This window comes from Nomascus leucogenys, chromosome 23 (assembly GCF_006542625.1).
Source record: "Nomascus leucogenys isolate Asia chromosome 23, Asia_NLE_v1, whole genome shotgun sequence".
In the NCBI taxonomy this organism is placed as follows: domain Eukaryota; kingdom Metazoa; phylum Chordata; class Mammalia; order Primates; family Hylobatidae; genus Nomascus; species Nomascus leucogenys.
The window spans coordinates 13175657-13203163 of NC_044403.1; the positions used below are offsets into that span (position 1 = coordinate 13175657).

General features: G+C 34.6%; 1 protein-coding gene across 6 annotated transcripts in view; it reads right to left on the reverse strand.

The window, feature by feature from the left end:
• Nucleotides 1-810: 810 nt before the first annotated feature.
• SLCO1C1 (solute carrier organic anion transporter family member 1C1) overlaps nucleotides 811-27507 on the reverse strand; it is a 55642-nt gene continuing 28945 nt past the window's right edge. For 4 of the 6 annotated variants that reach the window (XM_030804724.1, XM_003265578.2, XM_030804725.1 and 1 more), the window contains 7 exons: nucleotides 27289-27453; nucleotides 19522-19717; nucleotides 15346-15511; nucleotides 12265-12449; nucleotides 9285-9349; nucleotides 3293-3513; nucleotides 811-1892 (listed from right to left, as the gene is read on the reverse strand). In XM_030804724.1, the coding sequence (XP_030660584.1) occupies nucleotides 1719-1892; nucleotides 3293-3513; nucleotides 9285-9349; nucleotides 12265-12449; nucleotides 15346-15511; nucleotides 19522-19717; nucleotides 27289-27453 (1172 nt within the window). In that variant the 3' untranslated portion in view covers nucleotides 811-1718. The remainder of the gene's footprint in view (nucleotides 1893-3292; nucleotides 3514-9284; nucleotides 9350-12264; nucleotides 12450-15345; nucleotides 15512-19521; nucleotides 19718-27288; nucleotides 27454-27507) is intronic. The other 2 variants (XM_030804726.1, XM_030804727.1) reach the window with 2 other exon arrangements.

Below are 27507 nucleotides of genomic sequence, written 5' to 3' on the forward strand. Positions count from 1 at the left end.
TGAAAATCTCCTGAGTAAGTAAGGGTCCTCCTGTGCATTTGAAGGACTCTGTGGCCTCACTTAGACTACAATGTCGTTCACGTTATCTCTTCTAACCCAACTTTTCCTTTCATCTAGTCTTCTCCGGATTGTACCGGACTAACAGAATGCGGACAGAATTGGGTGGTGAGCCAGCAGTAGAAACAAGATACCTCACTAGGGTGGTCTCTGTCTTAAGTCTGCTTTTCTTGGAAGGATTAAGCCTTTCTTTACAGCTATGGTGGAGGAAGAAACATGTACATAATAGGGCTAAAGATTAAAGATTTTTGACTGCTGAACCTACCAACCCCCGTCAGAAGAGCACCAGGAAGTCAGGAAAGAAGAAACTCTTGGCTGGGCGCGGTGGCTCATGCCTGTAATCTCAGCACTTTGGGAGGCCAAGGCAGGCGGATCACGAGGTCAGGAGATCAAGACCATCCTGGCTAACACGGTGAAACCCCGTTTCTTCTAAAAATATAAAAAATTAGCTGGGCGTGGTGGTGGGCGCCTATAGCCCCAGCTACTTGGGATGCTGAGGCAGGAGAATGGCATGAACCCGGGAGGTGGCGCTTGCAGTGAGCCGGGATCGTGCCTGGGCAACAGAGTGAGAGTACGTCTAAAAAAAAAGAAACTCTTGGCTTGACTTTTTCAGTTGCAGAGAAACAGATCTATCTGGCAGGCTGTCCCAGGGGGATCTCCCTCTACAGAAGTCCCTAGGCCCTGTGATGTGGGCAGGTGGAGCACCAAAAGGTACCACAGTCAGACTTCCCATCACTCATCCATCACTCTCCATTCCTGTTGTAACACCTACATTTATTGTAGACTTTCAGAAATTCACCTTTCAAACATGTTTTAGGAACACATCATGTATATAAGTAGGAAGTTGCTTACATATATTAAAGTGGGGCAGTATTATATTTAACAATAGTTTTAAATTCATTGAATTCATAAAAGAACAATAGGGCATGTTAACATCAATTTTATTACTTTACAACCATAGTCACTTATAGCGCCACACGAAAAGCACATGTAGATGAATAGCAGAAGAGCTATTAATTCAAAATTCTAATCCCCATATAATTTGCTGCTACACATTTCTATATAAATTATTGTATTTCAAAGAAAAGGAGGAGCTTAAAATGAAATCTTCCTCTCCATGTTCTGCTCCATCCTAAGATCGTTATTAAAAGACACAGATGAAGACAGCTATGGGAGAAAATACTGTAGGAGTAATACTTGAAGGCACCCAAGGTATGATTTAATTGTTAGCAGTATTTTCTTACTCTAGACACATTACACAGTTCAGAAATTACTTTAAATATAACCATGTGTGACAATAGCGACAATTGTTCTTCTAGGAGTACAGCTAATATATATCAATGAGCACAAGGCAAAATAAAGTGAAATAAGTAAATGATATAAAAATTTATATAAATTTAAAAGTTCAAAATTAGTTTTATCATCTGCATCTTCTGTTATATGTTTCAGTATATTTGTTATCAGTTATATTACCTAATGCCTAGGGCCAAAAACAAAGTAGACCTTTTTTGAAAGGAGAAAGAAATGACAAATTTAGAGCTCTTTTGATTACAATTTATTTGTTTGCAAAATGTCCACCAATTAGAAGACATGACTTCCAGTCATCATGTTTCTAAAGTTGGGTTTCCTTGCCTGGCCAGTAGTTGGTTTGTAGCAGATGATCACTTGTAGTATAATTTTCCTTTTGGAATCTTGTAGACACCATTGTTCTTTCTCTCTTGGTTATAAAACTTCTGTGTTTTGAAACATAATTTTTCTTTAAAATGAAAAGTAGTGCAATGCTTAGGAGAATTGACACTGTGCCCAGTATCACAGTTAGTCCCAGATATATATGTCTAGAAGAAGAGAGAATCTCTGTTATAATTAATGCAACAACCAACTTGAAAGAAAATTTAAAAGGTAGGTAATAATATCATTCTGATGGTTTTCTTTAAGAATGGAGATTTGGTGGCTTATATAAAAGACTGTTTTATGAATACGGACAGACCATTGAAGGCAGTTTATAAAATAAAGCAATGTCTTAATAGCACCATCATTTTTAGTTACTACTAATTACATAATAAGTTTCATCCTCTCTGTAAATTATTTCCTTAGACCAGGTAACCATATCCCTGTTTGCCTAGAACAGCCCCAGTTTATGCTAGTGTTGGCCCAGTGTAATTTTAATAGTGCTCCTTTTCACACTCAAAAGTACTCAGTTTTGAATGATAAATTATGTGGCTACCCTATCCTCAGACCTTTCCCAACCTCATTTCTTTGGAAAATTTGCATAAAGCAATGCTAACGGGAATTGCAGCTCTGAGTAAAGCAGAATGATTTCAGAATAAACCAGAGATTTAAGTCAGTTTATTTCATGAGAAGCCTATAGTTCTATGCTTTGTCAGAAGATGCTAAGGTATTCAAGGACAGGTTGAATGTCTCATTCTGCTTACCTCGAAAACATACTCTCAATCTCTGATTGAGTTGCATTGTCTCTACATTACAGTTAATACAGCCTTAGCACAAATGTGAGGAAATCCTAAATTATACTCACAGATTGGGTCCCTTTCAAAGACCAAAATAAATTTCAGGCATAGCATCAAAACCTATTAACTCAAACAAATTTATTTGAAATGGTGTGCCCAATTCACATCCAACTTAGATGGTTCAGTACCAAGTTTATTTCTCCAGAAAATGCTCAGCTTATACGTTTTTTAAACAGTCTTTCTTGCTTTTAAGCCATTGAAGCATTACTTTAAGCAATAAGGGACTAAATGTTTGATGAGCTGAACTGAATGATACCATAGTGAAAAAGCCATGCCACTCAACCCCCATATACACTCACCCACACAGAGAAAACCTTTTACTTTTATGCATTTCAAGTACTAGAATAATTGAACATTAGTTTGGCAATAAAAGCCGGACAGATTTACAGCCAAATCCAACTCTTGCCCAGGGGGATTATATCTGACGTAAGTGGTACAGTTTGGCTTAGTTTGAAAAAGAATAAAATCAAACCCAAAATGTGACCTAAATTTAAATGCCTCTGAATTTCAGGGAAATACTTGCCCATTTGTGCGCATAAACTTTCAAAATTCTACTGTATTCTGAACACTTTTGTCATATTTTAAAAATGATTACTCATTTAAAATGGGGGTCAAGGTAATGAATAGGGACAAAATCAAAGATCTAATCAAATAATAATATAATTATTCTATGATTACAGATCACACTTTTTGATTAGACTATTCTTTACCTTACAAGCAGTGAAATGACATGAAAACTTGTTAGTGTCAGTGGCATTGTGTAAATCTGGGATGCTGTAGCAGTGAGATGCGGGAATGCTTTTGATTTGGTACCTGAAGACATTTGAATCATATAATCTGCATGATCCTCTACTTCCACATCTTTTAAATCCCCATTTGAGGCATGAAGTATCAATCAAAACTCCAAAATACACTGGAGCTGGGATTCCTGCTGTGAGAAAAACAAATAATTGCTGTTAAAAACATCTGCACATCTTTTTGTCTATGAACGATTATCTGAAACTACTTACTTTAACCTAATTACTGTTTTGGAGATGAAAGGCCATCAGTTACATGCTGAAATCTCCAAAACCTATCTCTCTAATCCAGTCTTTTCTCATAAGCTCCAGAATCATGCAGTAACCGCCATTTATTTATCTCCAGAAGCATGTCACTCAGTCACTTCAAACTCAACGTGAGCTCAACTTCTTCCCCTACAGACCTGTCCCTTTATCAGCGGAAGCCCAGTCATTAAAGCAGACTTGTGAGTCATCATTGATCCTTCTTTCTCCTCTGTCTGGCTATCACTATATTTAATCTATCCCTGAATCATACTGAGTCTATTAGGTATATCTTAAACACTTTCTCTTCTTTCCATTCCCACTGCCACTCCTACCCTAACTTAAAGCAACAGCCAATTCATGATTCCTTGGCTTCATTCATTAACCTTCTTGAATCTATATATCATACAGAGGTTGCATCGCTGAATTAAGTAGGTGACTTCCCAAGACATCTGTTCCAAAAAAGAGTAGTTAACTGAATATTGGGTCTTTCTACTTTTGTGGCCTCACTTTGGGCAAGATTGTTGTCTTACATTTCAGACTCAAATTTTCTTGGATTTCTTTCTGTGACTAAAGTGTTCTCTCCTCTTATCTGAATGCCTTGTGTAGTTTCCTTTATCCCAAGCAATGATTTTCTCTTCTTCACATTCTTAATACACACTCACTTTTAAAATCCAAGTTTGAATGTTTTCCTTTGGTGTAGGCTATTTTGATAAACTAAACTGCATTAATTCTCATTGTTTTACATCTCATAAAACTTTTAATACTCCTGTAATAGCTTGTTGAATTGCCTTCTCTGCTAGACTGTAAGCTCACCATGGTAGGAAACATGTCCTCCTTATTCATGCTAGAAACCCTAGTAGGTTCTCAGAAAATGTTAGGAATTTAATCCCTCCTTAGGGAGAAAAGGTATCTCTCATGTGCAAATATTAACGGAAGTATCTTAAGCAGTTGTTCATAGCTCAGTGTATATTTCATATGTTCTAAGTTGGTGGTTCATTAACATTGGTTATTTAGTCTGTGTAGACTTTGGGATTTTGTTTTTTAGTTAGTAGCCAATAGTTGAAAGCTATATTTCATGAAAACTTGCACACTTCTGAGTTCTCTTAAGAACTATGTTGTCTGGCAGTCCATGGTCATAGTTGGCTGGAGTTGAGCAGCAGCTGCCTCCATACCTCACTCCCATAACCGCTGCCTACACTTGGAGTCCACTGAGAGTCCATACAGCTTTCTCTCTGCCTACATCACTCATTTCCATCAACTGTTTCGTTGTTTCTGGCATTTGAGTTTTAACCTTTTTTATATATGTTTTCTTCTGTTATAAAATTGCTTTGTATGCTTATATTGAACAAAATAATCTCACTAAATTTTTAAAGTCATCTAAGAATATTTATGGCACTTCTAAATTTCAGAGATTATCCATTTGTTCTTTGAAAACAAATGAAAATATTTAAAAATATTTCCTATGTAAAGGTTTACCTAAACTTTGCAAATACTCATGTAAATAATTGATCAATCCAGACTCATCAATGGCTGCTAAAATTTTGGGTGAAAGATTTTTGGGAAACAGAATGGTGACATAATCTTGAAGTGTCAAATTATAGATGACTTATTAACTGCAGAAGGATTTTTACAATGGATAAAACTGGTGGACACCACCTTTGCCAAGGGACCAAAATTAAAATTCCATTGATGGTATAAACTGAATTGATGTGCTTCCTGATGTGATTTACTAAGCATCATGCAAATCACCTGTGTAGTATTGCCACCAACAATATTTTACCTGGACATACTCAAAAGCAAACAAACACATCCAATAGTTGGGATATTTTACAAAACAACTGGGTTTGCCTCTTGAAAAAATATGAATGTCACAAAAGCACAAAAAAATAAGAATGAGGAATTTTTGGAGATAAAAAAGGTAACTAAACACCATATGCGGTCTTTGACCTTGGATCAAAAGAAAAAATAAAACGCTATAGAAGACACTATTGTTATAATGAAAGAAATTTGAATGAGGGATTTATTAGATAGAGTAGCATATCGATGTTGAATTTCTGAAGTGTGAGAATGGTATTGTGGTTATATAGGACAAGTCTATATATAGACTTGCTCTAGTAGAAGAACACAAGTTGAGGGCTTTAGGAGTGAGGTGTCAGCATGTTCACTACTTATTTTCAAATGATTCAGCAAAATATTTGTATGCTCAGAGAAACAGAGGAGAGTGATTTCTGGGTTTTGGACACAGTTGATAAATCCCAGTAAAAGTTATACAATTATTCATTGTAATTTAAATTTATTTGTAGATTTGAAATTTTCACAACAAATGGGAAAGAAAAAGGGAAATAAAACCTATGGATTAAAAAATATTTTAGAGATATATCACCTAAAATATATAGAGATATTTTAGAGATATAATTTTAGAGATATCTTTTAGAGATATATAGCATTTAGGTAAATGCTAAGATGCGTGTGAAGTTCAGGCTATGTCAGTCTGATCCCTCCATTATGAAGTTGCTCACCAGTTCCCATCTAAAGCTTTTAGCTGTTTTTAAGGTTACAAGACAGGATTTTTTTTTAAATCTATGCTTCTTATAGAAAGTATTTGGGTTTTTCTCAAAAAAGGAATTTTCTTTAATTGACTAATTTGGTTACTTTGACATACAGTTAATAGAAGAAAGACAGGATAAATGATTTTTTTCTCCTTTATTTCTCAATTTTCAGAATAAGGACTTGATGTCCTGATATTCTCCAAATTTTTAAAGTGTCATTATAAACTCATGTGTTTTAATATATTCTACGTATTTCAATAAACTGCAGCCATTATTGTTACTACTGCTACTGCTATTTTGAATTTCAATTTATCTCACCTTGAGGCCAATCTCCTCAAATTGGTTCTGTTCTCTTGTGATATGGCCTTTTTAGGCTTCGATAGCTTATTCATTTTCTAGTATAAAAAAAGTCCCATAATCATCTCATGCATTTTCTACCTTAGGCCTTGAATCAGTCATTTCTCCAAGGTGCCATATTCTTTTACTGCAAGATTATATTTAGATACCACAGATTAAGTGTTGTGGTGTTCATTTCTTCTGGGTTTCAAAGTTTCTAGAATTTTCAGGAGATGGAACTATAAAATACACATTATTTTAAAATTAAAATATATGAGTTCATATTGATGTTTTAAGTTCAAATTTAAGAATGAGCTTTATTTAAATCCTTTTTTTTTTGGATGGAGTCTTGCTCTGTCACCCAGGCTGGAGTGCAGTGGTGTGATCTCGGCTCACTGCAACTTCTGCCTCCCAGGTTCAAGCGATTCTCCTGCCTCAGCCTCCTGAGTAGCTGGGATTACAGGTACACACCACCACACCCAGCTAATTTTTGTATTTTTAGTAGAGATGCGGTTTCACCATGTTGCCCAGGCTGGTCTCGAACTCCTGACCTCAGTTGATCCGCCTGCCTCAGCCTCTCAAAGTGCTGGGATTACAGGCATGAGCCACTGCACCCGGCCTTTGAATTTTTTTATTTTATACTTGTATCACTTTTCTATTTTACTAAAAATATTGATTCCAAGTAATATTAACATTTCAATCGCTTTATCTTAAATATATAGTAGTTTCAACATAAAAATATTGATATTAGTACTAATAATGACTATAAATCCAGTTTATGAAGATTTGGCAAAAAATTTTATTTTTTAAGGCATTTAGAGTTTTTCATGTATGCTTATTTAACCAATGTATGCTTATGTTAAACAGTTTCAGTTTAAGATTTGGTTATTTTAAATTTTCAATTATATCAAAACCTTATATAATTTTGATTAAACAATCATATAAAAAGCTACATTTACAAAGTCTTACTTCTATCCTGAACTTTATCCCTCTTTCCTTTCTTCTACAGGTAATCATTTTTTAAAATTAGTTTTTAGTTTATGCTTCCATTGTTTCTTTTTTAAAAAAGAGTAAAATGCCTTTGCACATGCATATAATATTTCCACCTTTCCACACATAATGCCAAAAACATCATGCAATAAAAATTGTTCTCCATTTTGCTGCTTTTTACTTACTGGAGATCACTCGGTAACATTAGATAGATTTTCCCCATTCATCCTTACAGCTCTGTTATGCGTGTGTACTACAGTTTATTCAACCAGTCTCCTACTGATGGACATTTAGATCACTTCCAGTTTTTTGCTATTATAAAAAGTCACAATTATTGCACCTATTCATAATGACTAAATTTTATAATTTTTGCTAGCAAATTTTTGGTATAATTCTTAGAAGTAAAGATATTAGGTTAAAAGGTAAATCTATATATAATTTTACCGGTTATTGCCCAATAAAGAACATCATTTTCCCAGCAGCAATGTGTAAACATAATCTATTTTTCCATACATTGCAAACAAAATTAGGTAATTTCTCAACCTGATAAGAAAGGTAGTTCTAACTTGGCTCTCTTTGTGAGCTAATTTGAGCATCTTTCTATATATTAAAAGGCAATTATATTTATTTTTCCATGAAAAATGCACATCTTTTGCTCATTTTTCTACTTTGTTGCTTGTTTTTTTCTTCTCAAAACTTAGGCGTTTTCTTTATAATAGGAATATTAGCCAATTGTCTGTTACATAAATTGCAAGTTAGTCATTTGCCATTTGACTTTGCTTATGATACTTTTGCCAATTTCAAATATTATTTTTGTCAAATCAATTTTGTAAATCATTTCTTCATGTTGGAACAATTTTTGCTATGTAGACTCCATCTATATTCCCAAACACAGGTAGATATGGGGGCCAATTCTTGCCAGGCATATACTACAGGCTCAGTATATGACACTTTTCTAGCTAATACATATTTTCATTATAGAATTAGAGCCAGTCATGATGCCATATAACCCTATTTTTGTTTCTTTTTCAATGTTATCAGGATTCTATTATCTTGCAATACAACCATTTTATATCAAGATCTATGTAAACCAAATTTAATTTCGAATTTTTTAAGCTTTGAGTTTGTTTTTCTTTCTGGGTTGTTCCTTTCTGACAAATGGCAGTGAAATACTCAAAATTATTTTATTTTTTAATATATAAACTCTTTAAGGATAAAAACTTTGTCTCATTCACTGTTTTCTATAGGTTTTAACCAATATATATTGAAAAATTTGGTAGTCAGAAAAAACATTTCAATTACAATTTAAAGTATGACCTACTCAAATTTATTTGCTTGCTTTAAATAATACCTTATTTTTCTACCTAATGACACAAGGGATAAGCATTGAGAGTAACTCAAAGGAATTCTTTCCATTTTAATAACTGAAAAAAATTATATTTAGGCTTCAGCCTTTCTTATTAATTTCTGAGAGCTCTCTTGTTAAGGCCATGGATTTTGTAAGAACACACAAGTACAAGAAAAGGTAAGACTGTTAAACAAAAATTATGATTAATTTCACAAAATCTCTGTTATATCTGGAACACAAAGTAGGCAATATATTTCTGTAACAAAAGAAGAAAGGAGGAAGGGAATAAAGAAATGAAGAAAGGAATAAAAAAGACTATGAACTTTGCCACCTACAACATATGTTTATGCATGGCAATTCTGTAAAAATATTTAGAAAAGTCTTCAAAATACATTTATGGTGTCTACCCATAAATTAAAGCATAGGTTAAACTTACCAAGAACTCTTATTGCTAATGTGTAGATACCCAAGGCAAAAGACTTAAGCTGTGGCTTAATGCACCTAAAATCAACAAAAGCACCATTACAAGAAATATATAATCCATTAAAGCAAATAGAAATTTGAAGGATAATCTGCCTAACACACATGAAATCATGTTAGAATTCAAGTGCCATTTATGTTGAACCCATTGGTGTGCTAACATAGGGAGGGCAAAATACGTAAAAGCCACATTCCATTTCATGCAATGCTATAACAAGTTTATAATTAATATTTCTAGAAACTAAATCACCCATACATGCCATATTCACATGGTGCTGGTAAAGTCAAATTTAAGTTTAATCACCAAAATAGCAAAGATTCAGAATAAAACTCAAATTTCTAAGAAATTGTTAGAATTTTAAGCAACAATAAATAATAGCCAACGATTTTTATGGCTTTTTGTCTAAAAGCACAGGGCCAAAGTGATCAGAGTAGATATAATCACTGTGGCATGATAAAAGTTGTTGCTATGGGAATTTAAAAAAATCAGAGGCCAGGCGCGGTGGCTCACGCCTGTAATCCCCGCACTTTGGGAGGCCGAGACAGGCAGATCACGAGGTCAGGAGATCAAGACCATCCTGGCTAACTCGGTGAAACCCCGTCTCTACTAAAAATAAAAAAAAAATTAGCTGGGCGTGGTGGCGGGTGCCTGTAGTCCCAGCTACTCAGGAGGTTGAGGCAGGAGAATGGCGTGAACCCGGGAGGCGGAGCTTGCCGTGGGCCGAGATTGCGCCACTGCACCCCAGCCTGGGTGACCAAGCAAGACTCCATCTAAAAAGTAAATAAATAAATAAATCGAAAAGTGCAAAAACACCTAGATAATAAGAGTGTCATTAATATGACTGTAAAGCTTAAACTGATTGGCCTATGAAATTTAATAGTAATAATCATGATGATGTATAATAACCACTGAGTGTTAACCACAGTACTAAGTACTTCTTACATATTATATCATTTAGTCTCTGCTTTAAAAGAGGCAAAAAAAAAAAAAAAACATGACTTTTCTTCTTCAACCCAAGGGGGTCCTTCTGACATCAAAATTCACAATAGTTAATATGAGGGACTAGTGGTTAGAAAGATGCTTTCTGTGGTAAGTAACCTGATTCTACACTTGGCACAATACAAGAAGATGTTTAAGAAGTAGCCACAGTGTTCTGGAAAGTCTAGGTCGATGTTTTGCCATTTTGTCAAACTCAGGCTGCCATTTGTAAATGTAACTATCTCATATTCTCCATGTTGTATTTCCCATGATTTGGTGAGAGCTGTTTTGAGAATAGCAGGTTTGTGGATAATAAGTTCTATTTTCTATTTGTCATTCCTAAACAATTTCCATGCTAAAAATTGTGGGAAATTAAAAATGTATACAATACTTTGGTTAGTCTTACTTTAGAAAAAAATTAGTATTCTTGAATATAAGAATTAATTTGAAAATCACCCAGTCCATCTCATAAATATTGATTTCTAGTAAATGTTGACTTTTCATGTTTAATAATTTTATCAAAATTTTTATTATTTTAGGTGATTTTTATCAGTTGTACAATAGAAATATTTGCAAAGCTAAAGCTAACTCAATTAGAATGAAAATATTATAACTGAGACTCCTGTTTTCAAAACTATTTTACAATTTGGATTCATATAATTGTTACAGATGTATGATAGGAAAATCAGTAAAAAAATTCGAGCACAAATTGTGTTTTAATAGGAGAAAAACCTATAGGGAAGTTGAATGAAGATATAAATACAGGAAGAAGGAAATATGTAATGCTTGTCACTGTTAAAGTAGTTGTCATACAATTCTGACCCAGGTGATGTTGGTTATCAAATCACTATTTTTTAGGTCCCATTAATTACATTAGAAAGTGACTTACATTTAAAACTGTTATTTTTAAAATAAAAATACTTATAATATACCAGAAATCAATATTTAGTTACCATTTAAAATTATGATAAAAAATTTTTATGTGTCAATTTATAAATATGCAAGAAGCTACATACTTTTACAAATTTGTTTAGGGTTTTATAAGCAAAAATGGTTGAAGTCCTTGATATGGTCTGGCTCTGTGTTCCCAAATCTCATCTTGAATTGTAATCCAAATTGTAATCCCCGCATGATGGGAGAGGGACCTCTTGGGAGGTGATTGGCTCATGGGTGTGGCTCCCCCATGCTGTTCTTGTGATAGTGTGTTCTCACAAGATCTGATGGTTTTATAAGAAGCTCTTCCCTCTTCCCTCTGTACTTCTCTCTACTGTGCCTTGTGAGGAAGGACTTGTTTCCCCTTCCCCCACTATTATAAGTTTCCTGAGGCCTCTCCAGCCATGCAGAGCTCTGAGTCAATTAAACCTCTTTCCTTTATAAATTACCCCATCTCGGGTATTTCTTTATATCAGTGTGAAAACAATAATACAGTCCTTAACATCATAGTTTAGGAGCCTCAATTTACCCAAAGCCATGAAATCCCCCACAGATAATTCCAGTCATGGCAAAAATATACAGATAAAGCAAAAAATATATATATATCAAAATAATAAATTCTAACATTGTTGTCTTAGATGAGCCTTAAAATATTTTATAAATTATATTTCCCATGATTTGATGAAACTATATTTAACCTAAAATGCATGTTACCTATGCTAATTAATATTATCACCAGCGTTAGAAGTAGGATACTATATTAAGCAACTGAAGTGATGTAGGCACTAACATGGGCTTCCTAGACCAATAGTTTGCAAACATTTTTAACTAAGAAAACTTCTATTCAGCCACATTTTTGTATAAATACCCGAAGTGCAATACATGTAAAAGTGAAACAAGGATGTGGGACAAGTTCCTTGAAAAAACTAAGAGGAATCATAGATTCCACAGAAAAAAATTTAAATCATTGCTCGAGATGATTGTGTCTTATATTAAAATTAGAATAGGGAGAATCAGTACTCACCTCAGAAGTAATATGTATCCAGGTATGCCACCTAGGGATAAAGTATAGGATGTGATGACTGAAATTACAAGGAAATACAGAAACATTTGGGGACATCCATTGTCTTTCTGACATCTTCCCACTATGCCTGAGGAATTTCCGGATTTAGAAGCTGCAATTCCCACACAAGTGCAGTTGTAAAATATCTGTAACACAATAGGGAAAAGTCCAATTATTTCAGTAACATTTAAATAAAGTTAAAGACAGTTATTTTAAAAATTTTTACAGTACCGTAGCCACGCATTATGTAAACAATGAGGAAATATTGTTTATTTTTTTGTATTATAGTATATTGAGCAAAGCAAAATCTATATAGATACAACATTTCATTATCTAAAGAGCAGATGGTCCATCTACAAACTACTAATCCTATACAACAATCTCCCGGCAAATCCTGCCTAATCTAACCATACCTTACCTCCTTCACCACCACTTCCAAGTCTAAGTAACCATTATTTCTTGCCTAGATTGTTACAATGCTCCCTTTGTGGTCAACTTGTTTCCAATCTTATCTAGCTAGAATCTGTTTTCCACCCAGTAAGTAAAGTGAACCTTTAAACATGGCGGTCAGCCTGCATCACTACCCTCAACCTGTCAGTGGTTTCTCATTGTACTTGCATGAAACCCCACATCCTTATAACAGTTTACACTTTCTCCATCGTGTGGCACCTGGATGCCACTCTAATCTCACCATTCAGTGATCTTCCCTCTCTTCTTTTGTGTAAGCCGCACACATAACCTTTGCAAAGGCCCCATTTTGCCCTTTCCAAACTTCCCCTCAAACCTGGCAAGTTCATCCATGCCTCGTGGCCCTGCTATTTTCTCTGCCTGGGCAGCTCTTCTCCTCGGTGATTACACAGCTGGCATCCATACTTTAGTTCTCTGTTCAGAGGTTTTAGTAGAGACCTTCCATGACTATCCATTAAAAAAAAAAAAAAAAACAACTCCCATCTCTCCATCTTCTTATTCTAACGTATGTCTTTTTTTTTTTACAGTGCTTCTTACTACCTATCAGGATATCCTGTATTTACTTATTTTTAAAATATACTTTCCCAACAGAATGTAACCTCCATGAAAGCAGAAACTTCTGCTTTGTTATTATGCAACTGGAGAATGGAATAGGCTCTCATTTTAGGCATTTGATAAAACTTAGTTAAGTAAAGGGGAACAATTTGAGGATATGACATAATTTACAGTGGCTATGAGAAAAAAATAATTATGGTGCATAAAACTCAACTAAATTTTGACTGAAGAGAGACAATTTGTATAACCCCTCAATAGTTTATTTCTGTAAATTTTATTTATGAATGCGTATATATGTTATTTTTAATCACAAAAGAGTTTGTGAGTTTTTAGACAACAAATAAAGCTGGCATTTACTTTTCTAGAAAAAGTAGTAATATAGATTTTTTGTAATGTCAAGTTGAAACCTTTGAATCTTAGTTCTGGTTGCTCACTAGATAAATGAGTTAAGCAAGTCCTTTGTATCTCAGTGCCTCAGTTCTCACATGAAGAAAATACTGAAAATAATGCAAATTATTTCAGGACCATGAGATTTAAATGTAATTTTGTTCTTTTAACACCACTCTTTAGCCTTTCCTTGTAATGTCTTTTATAAATGGTAGCTCTCATTACGAAAAACCTTCATGTAGCTGTGAGCAAAAATAACAGTAGCTGAAAGAAAAATAACAAGGGAAGAAAGCAAAGAAGAAAAGAGAAGCGTGAGAACGTATTTCAGATGAGTAGGTAGTCTTATTCATTGTTGCTAGAAACCAATCCTTTCTGCTGTAAATAAGTCAAAATAATAATACAATGAACAGAGTAAATTAAAAAACTTAACTGTATATCGGTAGATATACAGCCTAAGTATTCATATCCAGTTGATAAGGATATATAAATAAATGAGATATATGTGTGGTCTAATTTTCTGCCCTCTAGGATTGTCAAATAAAGGCAAAACAAAGTCACAAATAGAAAGCAGTCTCAGAGAGCAAGGATAAGGAAGAATCTGTTGGGGACAGGAATGGAAAGGTGTGCTGAGAAGGGTGAATCTGTTAATGATTGAAGTACTTTACATCCTTCACAATTGCTTTCTGTTAAGGATTGAATATTTGCCCAAAATTCATATGTTGAAATCCTAACCTTCAATGTGATGGTATTTGGGGTAGAGCATTTAGGAGGTAATTAGTTCATGAGGATGTAGCCCTCATGAATGTGATTTTAGTGCCCTTATAAGAAGAGACAGGAGACCTGTCTCTCCCTGTCTGCTCTCTGCCATGTGAGGATAGAAGGTGAAGATGGCATCTGCAAGCCAGAAAGTGGGTCCTCACTAGGAACCAGATCTGCTGGCACCTTGATCTTGGACTTCCCATCATCCAGAACTATGAGAAGTAAATGTTTGTTGTTTAAGCCACCCATTCTATGGTATATTTGTTGTAGCAGCCTGGACTGACTAAAACAGATTCCTACCTATATTTCCTACCTCATCTCCCCCTTCTGCCCTACGGAAACCCTCCATTCCAGCCCACCTGCCCTTTCATTATTCTACAAATTGGCTTGATTTTCTAAAGTTGTCCTAGAACCATTAACCTCCTCATAAACAGATCCCTGACCCCGAGGTCTAGAATCTCTGGAGCTAAGCCTCCTAATACTGGCTTCTATTCGTTCATCCCCTAAAACCTCCAAGGACCACTGGTCTTGGGGTCAGGGAACATGGGTCTGAAAGCATATGTTATTATATGATCATATGACAGACATTCTAATTCAGGGCTAACACTTCTTATAAGCAAAATGAGAGAAATAGACCACATAATTACAAAAGCTCTTCAACCCTATTTCATGACTGTAATTCTCACCCTAATTTTTTCAGCAACTCCAGTACCACTAGGAATGGTTATAACATTTTCTTTTTCTACAAAAAAGGACCAGGCAGAGGTAAGAGGCAAGCCTCCTGCTAGTAGTGGTCTGCTGTGAGCCCCTATAAAGTTTTGTTATTTATATTGTAACAGACCATTGCCATATACTTGAGAGGCGATTTCTTACAATATTTTTTCCACTCCTGTTGGAGGTTTGACAACCAGCAAGACAAGCTGATACATATGTGATTCCATTTTCACCGCACATGGGTTCCCATTTTGTCTCTGAACATTTGCATCTTGAGTTGCAATCTGAAAAGAGAGCTCGTTCATGATAAGAGACAGGTTTGGTTCTGAAAAGAAATATAACAATATAAAATATTACCTCTTAGCAGGTAGCACCCAAATATTTTCAAAAAATCAATGTTCTTGAGTGATATAAATGATACTACCAACAAAATTTGCCTTTTAGAAACACAGTTTGTCATCAGAAATGGCAGCTTCTGGTCATGAAATGTGAGTTTACTAATAAACAGCTTTCTTTTGAAAGTTATCTTTAGAGGTTTACAAATTCACATGATGTCCAGTTCTTAGCTTATAGCTTTCAGTCTACAGCCTCTAGGATCTTCTAATATACTTCTGTGCAAAGGTGTATAAAAATAGTTAACAAGGTAGAAAAGTAAACTTTTAGAGCAATTTATGACATTACTTAAATGCATCACAGGTGGTGTGTGTGTGTGTGTGCAAATTTCATTCAGAATTGTTGTCTGAGTGGAATGGATGTTGCTAATGGTCCAGTAAAAGGAAAAGTAGCCAGTTATCAGTTAATTCTCTTTCAGTATTTGCAGGAGTTACATGTCCTCTTGCGTGTGCGTAACCAATAAGTGCATTCCCAGTTCGTTCAACCATTCTCCTGTGTATCCTCCCAGTGTATAGTGCTCTTTCATATCTTATAGCATCCTTTCTTACTCAAATTCACAAGTAAGTTCAATGACTTACCCATTTATTTGTTCATAAAATTTTACTGAAAGCCTACTAAGTGCTAGCTCTGGGAGAATAGGAGATAGTTACAAACATTAATGAGACAAAATTTGCCCCCCCCCAAAAAATTGGCTTTTTTGAGTTATTTCACAAAATTGTGATTACATTCTTTCTTTTCTCCTTCATTTTTTTTGTTCTCTGCCATTCGCTTTCATATTTACCCTTCATCTCTCCCAGTATTCTCTCTCCCTCACTTTTTTTCTCTGTCACCTGAATGGCCTAATCCTTCTTCTTTTATCTTTTTTTACTATTCATATTCCTCTACTCTTCGCATAAGGAACTTTTGCAATGGTATGTCATTTCTATCTGCACCATATGTGCCATTCATTGGCCCTCTATACTTCATTTTTTCTGTTCCTTATTTTCAAATTTATTTATTTATTTGCCTATTCCTCCTCTCTTTCTCCCCATTCTTTATAAAGATAGCTGAGGAGCTTAAACAAACAAAAAATACAATGAAATGTACAATCAAGAGAGGCAGGAACTATTTTTGTATTCACTCCCATATGTCCAGAACCAGGAATAATTCCTGTCACACAGCAAGCTAAGAAACAAAATTTCTAGTAAGTTAGTCAATTAAAAAATGGTACTTTATTTTGGAGAAATAAATTAATCACTTGAGCCTCTGCCTCTGAGAAGTATTGTCATTAATAATGGCAATCATAATTTCTTAATCAATGTAATACTTCATCTAGTAGAACTGGTATGATGAATTTTGTCACCTCAAAACTACAAACCAAAGACCTCTGAGATGTCTCCAAACAGTGTGAAAGGGTACTGAACTAGGCCTTCTGAGATGTGCTATAGGAATGTTTAATCCTGTTCTCTTCCATAATTTGTTTCCATAAATTCTATTCTCTCCCATAAATTGTTAACTGAGACTGTTTGTATTATCTGAAAGCATAAAACTGCCTTTTAAAGTCTAGAATCATTTAACTCTGGAAACTGTAGGGCTGAGATTATAGAAGGTTGGTGCTCAAGGGAACATTGGAGTAATCTATGCCAACCTCTCATTTGGCAGATCAGGGAAGTCAGCCCCTAAGTGGGTGGGTAACATGCTCAAATTCACACTGCTTGCTAGCGACAAACCTGGAAACAGAACCCTGCCAGGTCTCTTGACTGTAAATTCTTATGTCCACATCAGTGTTGTCCTTGTTATTGCAGAAGAGAGATTTCTTCCATTATCATATCTAAGGCTTGTCTTCAGTTTTCCTATTGAATATTCAGGTCAAGACAGCATTTGGAATAAAGCAACATGGAAAAACCCATGGGAAACATTTTATATTTTATTAAGAAAAATACTTTATAGTATTGAAAGTTTAATGTATCATCAGGGGCAGAAATCAATGGGATACATGTTTTCTGAAGGATGTGCTGACAGTAGATTTGTAATTTAGAATTCTAATTATAAGAAGAGTTTTAACAAATATGCCAGAATGTTTATACCCAAATGAGATTTTCTTTCAAAATAGTTATGCTGAAAGATGAGAGCTTTTCCTTATAGGTTAAATCTTTGCCCTTGTTAAGAATATTCTCAAAAATATACAAAGAAATTTCAAAATAAGAGCCTTAGAATATTTTAAACAACAATAGCATTACTGCAATAGTTCTGGTCTTTCAAGGTGACTGCTTTGAAGAGGCTAGTACTCACTCAAAGAAAATGTTACATTTTATTTCTTTAAAATATTTAATCTTTGATTATGTAGGAATACTTTTAATGGGAATCTCAAAGTTTGCTTTTGCTGTCTGCTTTGTGTTTACTTTTGGCTTAGAAATTATGATGTAGAAAGAATGTTCTACATTGAATCATGCCTTTGTTCAAGCCACAGATCCATGCAGTTGCCTTTAAACAAGGATAACAAAACTAACCTCATAAAGGTGTTTTGAGGATATAAATGAGATCATGAAAGTTAAGGTGTTTTGGAAATCACAAACTATAAAGTCATCTACAACTGTCCCTCTACTGTGAGGATTTCTGGGACAGTTAAAGATGGCACTGGGCTTCTGCTCTCTCCAGAATTTTCTTCCACTTCATTGTTACAACTAACATTCTTAATCCATATCACTGGCTTTCACTAAGGCAGCACTACACTCAGCTGAGTCTAACAATGTGGCTGTGATAACTTCCTGAAGCCATAATTTATGAACTTTGCATTCACCAATCTTCCTGAACATTGTAGATTGCCAAAGCTATAACAGGCGCTCATTTAGCAGCAGATGAAACCAGGTTAATAAAGGTGATGGAAGTTGGAACATAGAGACAAAACAGATAAGCAGGGAAGCAAGAGTAGGAAGGGAGATTGACAGCAGGCTGTAAGCAAGAAGCCACAGAATAGGCAGGAAACAGAATATAGTGTCAGGAGTGTTTGCCTTTGAGCCACAGGCAGAGTTTCAGGTGGCCAGGCAGATACAGTTGGGGAGGCCTTCCTGGCACATAATAGAGGCTTGATAACTTTTTTAGAAAACAAATAATGCATAGATAGGTGAAATGATGAAGAAGCTTACCTCTGGAAAGTCATGTTAAGTAGTAGAGTGATGGGAAAGACTCTCAATGGGCAAGGGCAATATAGTTCCTACAAGATCCAACCTTGTATTGAGAGAGACTCTGGAAACCAAGCAATGTAATCACCCACCCCATACAAGATGACAGGCCTGAGGGCATCACTAAATATTCTCCTGACCAATTGCAAGACACTCAGCTAAAGAGAACTTCTATGGGGAACACCGGGTTGAATGACAGGCATTCTTTCCTGAAACTTTACATGATTCAAGCACAACAGCAACTATGGCGGATTGCAAAGAGGTAACTCCAGTTCCTCAGATGTTCAAAGGAGAAAAAAAAAATTGTTTCCATGAATGGCACATTTAGTTTGTGTCAGGCAAGTAGTATTCACTTTCATGTATGTTAGCTTGCTTAAACCTTACAAAAGTTTAAAAGGTAGTTATTACTTTTGTTTTTAAGATGGGAAAATTGAAGTTGGATTAGTTTAAACCACATGTACATCATTTCATTAAGAATAGACAGAGGCATTATTCAAGGTTTGTATTTCTGCTATCATGTTGTTTTTCTAAATTAATCAGGTTGGTTCTCTAGTGTAAAATATGGGTTTAGCAATTTTTATATTTCTCTACAATCAAAGGAGATGACAAATTTTGGTGACAATAACAGATTCTAAGTATTGTCAGTTACTCCACAATAAAATACTAAGTCCCTTACCATAGTTATGATGTTTAAAAATCAAATTCCTTTTTTGCAACTCCACCAATAATTGATTTAATTAAACAAACCAATATCCTCAAACTATTTAATGAGAGAACATACCCTTGGTAGGAGACAGTTAGTCCTGCCACATCAGAATTTTCACAGCCCAGTGCAAACAGGGAAAGAAATAGGAGGTAACCAAAGACAGATGATCCCAAGTAGAGTTTTGCAGCTCCACACACACTGATTCTGAATTTTTTCATAACTATCCCTCCAGAGAATATTCCAAGGGCCACTGCTGGAATGTTGATGAGCCCTGAGAAACAAGAAAAATATATCATTTTGTGAATCTCTAAAAAAGATTTGAGTGTACTAACAAACTTTCTAAAGACTATTTTGTCACTTTAAATTATAGAAATAGTCACTATCATCTACTGACATATACAAAGAGTGTATGATGAGTATCTAGGTTATAGATTAATGGTGGTACAACTGCACAGTCTCAGGTTCTGTCTAGCATAGAGTATTAAATTAATAAATACCAAATGAATCAATAAATCTTTCTGGTCTTTCTGGTCCAATTCTAGCATTAACAAGTACAATTAGGTAGCATTTAGGTGCCCATTAATGTTCTTTAATGTTGTGTATAAAAAATAATAGGCACATAGAATATAGAAAGCTTTTTTTTTAAGTCTTGGTTTCTATTTTCTGCCTCCCACCCTAGCAAAATTTGTTTTTGTTGATCCAGCTTGTTAGCTTTCAGTGTGGTCTCCTTCCTAATAACAACAATCACCACCTATATTTACTTGCCTATAATGTACCAGCCACTGTGCTAAGCATTTGATATGTTAATATTATCACATTGAATTTTCACCACAACCTTAAGAGTAGGCATATTATTAGCCTCACTTCAGAGAGCTGTTTGTTCATAGTCACAGTTAGTAAGTGGGCAAACCAGATTTGAATGCAAAGAGACTGATGTCAAGTCCTATGCTTTCAATCACTGCTATGTTGCCTCTCCTTCAGGGGTTTGGGAAATAGTATCTTTGATAAATAGATGTACATTATCTTTTTGGATAGATGTGCAACCTCACTAGTAATCTAATAACTGTGAGCTGTAAACAACACTAGGAAGAGGTTCAATTTAGTAGTTAAGAGCTTAGACTCTGGAGACCCAGCTGCCTAGGTTTAGATCTCAGTTCCACCACTGAGTAGCTGTGCAACTGCAGGTAATTCTTTGAATGTCTCTAAACCTGTCTCATCTATAATATGGAGCTAATAATAGCATTGTTGATGTAACTAAATTCCATTATTTATGAAGAGTTATCAGCACAATGTTTAGCACAAAAATATCATGCAATTAATTTCTATCCATTCGATTTACAAAGATGAAAATATTGGAGGTGGGGTGGGGAATGGAACTCTTGTATTGCAAAAGACTTGGGAAAAGAGGCACTTTGATGCCATTTGTTGGATTGTAAATTGTAACTCTAAAGAAGAACAATCTGGCACTCAACAATAAATAAATTCTCTGCTAATTAGAATTTATTTCTCATATTGTCTACCTATCAATCATTGATGTCCATGTTTTCTTGAGGTTTTGAGATAATACATCTCTTTCAAATAATAAAAGGGCTAAAGTTTGCATGTACTCTAGTCAACAGATAAGGTTCAAAGACAAAATCAGCATTTGCTGTAGTAAAAAATAATCTCAAGTAGCCATGTCTGACTTACAACCCAATGTGAAATTGTAAAATAAAAATGAAAACACTGACATCTAGTGATAATGACATGCAAATTTTCTTCTCTCTTTCCCTTTTTTTTGTTAAGTTTATATATTTAGTTTCTTAACAAAGCATCACAGAACCCCAAATATCAACATACAATGGTCTTTGGCTTGCTCTTACATTATTTAAAAAATATATATTGTGGGAGATCAGTCAGAGTGGCAGAAGAAATTATAGGAATAGAAAGAAGCAGACCCTCTTGGAAGGCGGGGGTGGTTTGCATAACTTCAGATAGTTTGGCTGAAGGCAGCCAGATTCTAGTTTCAGGAGCCAGAGAACTCTTCAGGCACAGATACAAAGGAATATAGGGGAGTTTATCTGAATAGCGTATTTACTCATGTGGTCCTAAAATCAACCTTTGATCATTCGCAGGCAGGATGGCCATCTCCAGGGTGGGGGCAACCAGGTTAATTACCCACAGGTGTGTTGACTCAAAGCCTTTGTCAATTAAATCTGTACTAAACAAATGCAAGCGTTGCCAGCTTGGAGGGGCAGCAAACTCTGTTGGGCCCCTAGTGCCGGCAGCCCCCTGACCCACTGTTTCACTGATTATCGGTGTCTAAGTATGTGTCTCAGCCATTGTGCAGCTGGGGACTGCAGGACAGACCCCTGAAAAATATTTCTAACATGTACAGATGATAACAAAGGGACACTTTGTTTCATCTGTTTTTATTTGACCATAGGTTGTATACGTTAACATTAAAATTATCATATTAGAAATCAGCCCACCTTAAAGGGGGCATGATCATGAAGTCAGTGAAATGGAAAAGAGAAGAAATGCTAACTTTTGCTTTTCCAGCTGAACTGAGGTTGCTGGGTATGGCAAGCAGCAGAGATGAAAATCTGGAACTTTGAACAGCCAAAAGTCAACTTAGAGGCACCTGATTACTATTTTAAAAACAGTGAATAGATTATAGAAAATATATCAACAAACCCAGTTATTTAGGGCCCAAGTTAATTAATGTTAATATTTTCTCCTACATTTTCTGATTTTTTAAAATGTGGAAGTAGATAAAATTAGTTCTCCCTTTGTTTCAGGTTTCATCTTCCTTCTCCTGAAGTAAGTGCTGCTATGAATTTGATATATATCCTTGAAGTGCCTACTTTTACACACGCACATACATGCAATGAATATATAAAACATAGTACCTGACTATGAATGCGTTACTCAAAGCCACAGCTGACACAGACAGCAGAGTCCTACATTTTCTCTCTCAATTCCATCCCCAAAATTGGTTTATGAAAAAAGTATCTTCTGAAAACCAAGCTCCAAACTGAAACCTTCAGAGCATGTTTCTAGCATTGTATTTTATTTTGTAAAGTATCAGTTGAACCTGGACGTAAGGAGTAGTAACACAAGGTGTAGCCTGGTCTGTAGCTATGTGCCGCGTTGGATTCCATTGACCTTCCCCGACCCCCAGCAGCCTAGAATAGCCTGAGAACTGAAATGGGATAATCCTAGGGACATCTGCACCCTCAGTATAAATTGTTAAAAATGAGGAATATCCTTTCCTGATTTACCTCTTTTTGGTGGCTAGTGTTTTCTTGAAACTTCCAGAACATTTCATCTATTATCTTGACTCCAGATCCTTCCGCACAAGATATTTGCTTTGTCTGATAAAAACCTCTACCCTCTTTCTCACACTTTCATCTTTTAATACTTTCTTATCCTTTCTCTTGATTTAGGTATCATCATCTTCTGGTTGAGATTTCTTTCTGGTTCCAAGATTAGGTTTGTTCTCCCAGAGTACTCTGAGCTTCCCCTAAGTAGAGTTCCTTCTCATAGGTTCCACCAGCCATATGGGGCTTCCACGGGACATACCTGGCACCAGGGCTCACAACTTGGTCATCAGAACCCCATTTTCTCACTCATCAGGAGTTCCTCGTGCAGGCGCCCATAGGCAGCAGACTTGATGCTTTAACAATTACCTGCTAGCTTTTTCAGTTCATGTATCCCACCCTCCAACCAAACCCGCAAAGGAAGAATGGTGAATTGAATTGAATCCCATGTTCCTTCAACGGTTTCCAATAAAATGTGCCAAATGAATAAACCTTAGTGTATTAATGTATAGCACTTCTCCTGCATATCTTACTCTCCTATTTCAAGATAACTAAATTATAACACAACTCCAAAAAAGATTAGTGCATTTCACATATAATGTTGGCTTGATTCTCCCTTTCGAATTTCACAGGATGTATTAAGTTGTCCATGGCAGGTCAAGCTGATAACACATTTCCTTCACATCATATAAGATGTGTTTCTTCCCTCCCCAGGCTTCTCTTTCATTTTAGGTATTTTTAAATCATTTAGTGAGATAGAAATTAAACTTTGATTTATTGTCCACCCACATCATAAAATGTGTTGATCTAAAAATTCTTACCATCTACCATCAAGGAAGTATTCCAAATGGAAATATTAATTTACACTGGCATCTAAAATTTGTTTCAATTTATTTTCTGTGTTTTCTTTTGAATTCAACATGCATATTTACCCAAATATCAGAAAAACTTAGAGGAATTTAAGCGCTAATTTATTGTTATATTGTTATATTTTATTGTATAATTATTATTGTTTTAGCACACTCATCAGGTTAAAGATCTTATTCCTTGATACTGATGTAAAAAGGAGTTATGAAGGATGTGTAAAATGTTTGAGATGGTCAGACCAATTACAATAGACTACAAACTAGAAACTTTGATTTCCATACCGATGCCTTGGGTTGAAATAGTTATGAATTATAATAATAATAATAATAGTACTTGGAGATGTTTTAGAACTTCTCTCCTAGTAAAGTTCATGTTATATCCTAGACCTTCACAAGAAATCCAAGATTATTATAGATGACCACACAGACTACCAAACACCCCAGGGAGAAAATGCAAAAATAATGGAAATGGCAAGAGGTAAGTCAAATTCTTGATTCTGAAGTATTTTCATTTTTCTGTTGGGACTTAAGGAGATTTATAAATTATATCCCTCTCTTCCCTTCATGTATTAAAAAAATTGAGAAACCATATCAGAAGCAAACATGGAAATTGATATCAGCTTTATTACTGAACAACTGATTGCAGTACATGACCAAAGAGAAAAGGCTTGACAGGCTTTCCTGCTGATGTCTCCACCCTCTCACACCTCCTCAGTTTAGATCCTACAATTGTCTCTACCCAGGATTGCTGCTTCCTGTAATTCTGTGTATACAGGAAATAAAAGGCTTAATCTTCAAGGTTGGCAGCCTTTCAACAGATAAGATCTATTCATTTGAGAGATGTGTATCAATGCATGTCTCTCACCAATGATCAAAGGGGTAAGTGTGCTGTAGGCAAAAACCTAGTGTTCTAATGAACCCCCATCATGGAAATGAGCAGCCCCTCATGATATTGGTCCCCCTCTTCTTGTCCCTTCAAGCCGTATTTACATTTATAGAAATTCTTCACGTCTAATTGGTAGGCTACATAATAGGAAAAAGGGAGGAGACCAATGCTCATTTCTAACACTAAAATTCGTATATTAAATGGAGATAACTCTCATATTTCTTTCTCTTTGACCACAAGCTAAGTTTGAGGAATAGAGACAAGAAAAGTGAAGGTCTTTATGTCCTGCCTGTGGCTCCCAGCTGGATGATGAGGGAGTATTCTCATTCTTTTCATCTTTTGCCCACATCAGTTAGAGGAATCTGTTCTTGTCTGACTCTTACCTTTAATATAATCTATACTGCATGTCTGTAGAAATGAGTGCCTATGTCTGGATTTATAATAGCATTATTATTTTATATTATAGTATACATAATATACTATCTATAATACCATATATTACTATATTATTATAGTATTATCATATATCATATATTATACTATATTATCCATACTATATATAATATACTATAAATTTTAATATAGTGTATAATACTGTCTTATAATATAGTGTAATATACTATAATAATATATTGTAAATTATATATTATGTTAATACATATGAAAATACATATTTTTATTTGCATTTTTTCTGCCTTTAACTATAATTATTTAAAATACTATTATGAATAACTATAATTATAATATGATTTATAATGTAAATAATTATAACAATTTTTAATATAAAATTATTTTATATATTATATACAATAGTTATGTTGTATATATTATATTTATTATTTTATATAATTTATTATATATACAATATATAATTAATACATATTATATACATATTAATATATATTAGATATTTTAAATATATATTTTATAATGTAATTATAATACTATCAAATTTATAATATAATCTATAAATATACATGTAAATTCATAATGATTTGTAATGCTACTATAAATAATTGTATGTATAATTTTCATAGTATATAAAATTGTATATTTATAATATATTATCTATTATAGTATTATAAATAACTATTAGTTAAAAGCAGAAAACAACACAAATGTCCATGAACTATAAAATGAATAAATAAACTGTGGTTTATTTATGTAATAGGATATGACATAGCATGAAAAAAATGTACCACTGCTATACACAATATAAAATAATCTCATAGATTTCACCTCAGTTGAAAAAAGCAAGACACAAAAGAGTATATAATATACTATTTAATTTATATGAAGTTCAAAAACAGGCAAGGCTGGTCTATGATAATATAGTTTAATATAGTTATTAGCTTTGGGGAAAAGTATTGACTGATAGGAAATTTAAGCTTTCTGGGGAACTAAAATATTCTGTATGTTCTGGATGCTGGATGTGACACACACACACAAACACACACACACACACATATATATATACACACACACACATATATGTATATCAAAATGTATCCATCTGAACTGTTTAAGGTCTGTAGACTGAACTGTTGATAAGTTATATCTCAATGTAGACATAAAAATGAAATAAAGTCTCTCTTAAACTTTAAATCCTCATCTATTCATGTTAAAATCAATATAAAGCATTGATTAGCATGCATGGGGTATTGGGGAAAAAAGCCACAAAGTATTTCTTTAGGTCAGCCAATAAGTAATAAAATTAATTTGAACCAATTGATGTTAAAAGTAAAAATGTTCAGTGATGTAACCTTAACATCAAGAATTTTGGAGAAAAATCTTTTAAAACTAAGAGTCAATTATATTAGCATGTGCTATATTCCCATTACCCAAGATTATCATAGAAAAATTATATGTCCTAAAATACATTTGGCTGTTTTTTTCTCCTTCCAGGTCTCTTTCAGAGGTAGAAATATAGAGTGATTTTTACAATACTAGAGAAAATTACTTTATACCACTGGAGTCTCTCCTATCATAAAGGAATATGTCCCAAGGAACAAAATACGTTATGCCTTGAAACAGTAACATTAAATGACATGTTCATGGAGTAAAGAAACGAATCTAGATTTTTTAAATATCTGATTACTTCCACAGTGGTGGTCATGTATTTGTAGGTTCTGGTTTCTCTTCTTTCATTTCTTCATACTTTTCTATCTTATTATTGACTGTGTTGCTAGAAACACAACCCTTTGAACTAACTCAGTTGCCAGAAGTCAGAAAAGTTTTTTGACTGCGAAAATACAAGTTTTGTTTTGGAATGAACATCTTTTAACCTCTCTCATTGTGCAATTTATATAATCCTAGAAACTGTTCATGTAAAATGGCCACTGTTTTGAGGTTTTGGCTGCACTTAAAAGACAAATATCCAGTATTATTAACAAACTCCTCATAAAATGCATGTTTCATCTCTATGACATCACTTCAAGAACTGCTTGCTCTCTGGGTTACTTACCCACAGATGTGAATAATTCTTTTTTTTTTTTTTTCTTTTTCGGGAGAACAGGGTCTCGCTATATTGCCCAGGCAGGTCTCGAACTCCTGGGCTCAAGCTATCCTCCTGCCTCTTGCCTCCCTGAGAGCTGGGATTACAGGCGTGAGCCACCGCGCCCGGCCAGATGTGAATAATTCTTGCTACAACATTCTTGCTACTTTTTGAGCTCATCTAAAATGTCATAAATAACCTAAATCTTGGAACGATCTTCTCTAAGATTCCCAAGTTAATCAGGTACATCTAAGAGAGTCCCTCTGAGAAAGCATGAAAGGCAGATGAGCATACCGATCACAAAGTTGGCCCTGGAGGATGACTGTCCATACTGCTGCTCAATGTACTTTGGTTTGTACGTCACCATGCCGAACAGAGAATTGAACTGAACAGTGCTTGTACATAAATATAGGAAGTATACTGGGTTTCCAAAAAGATTCTTCAGTGATGGAAGAAAATCTATAAAACAAAAATAACATAGACTAATTAAAGTTGGTGTCACACGTGGAAGAA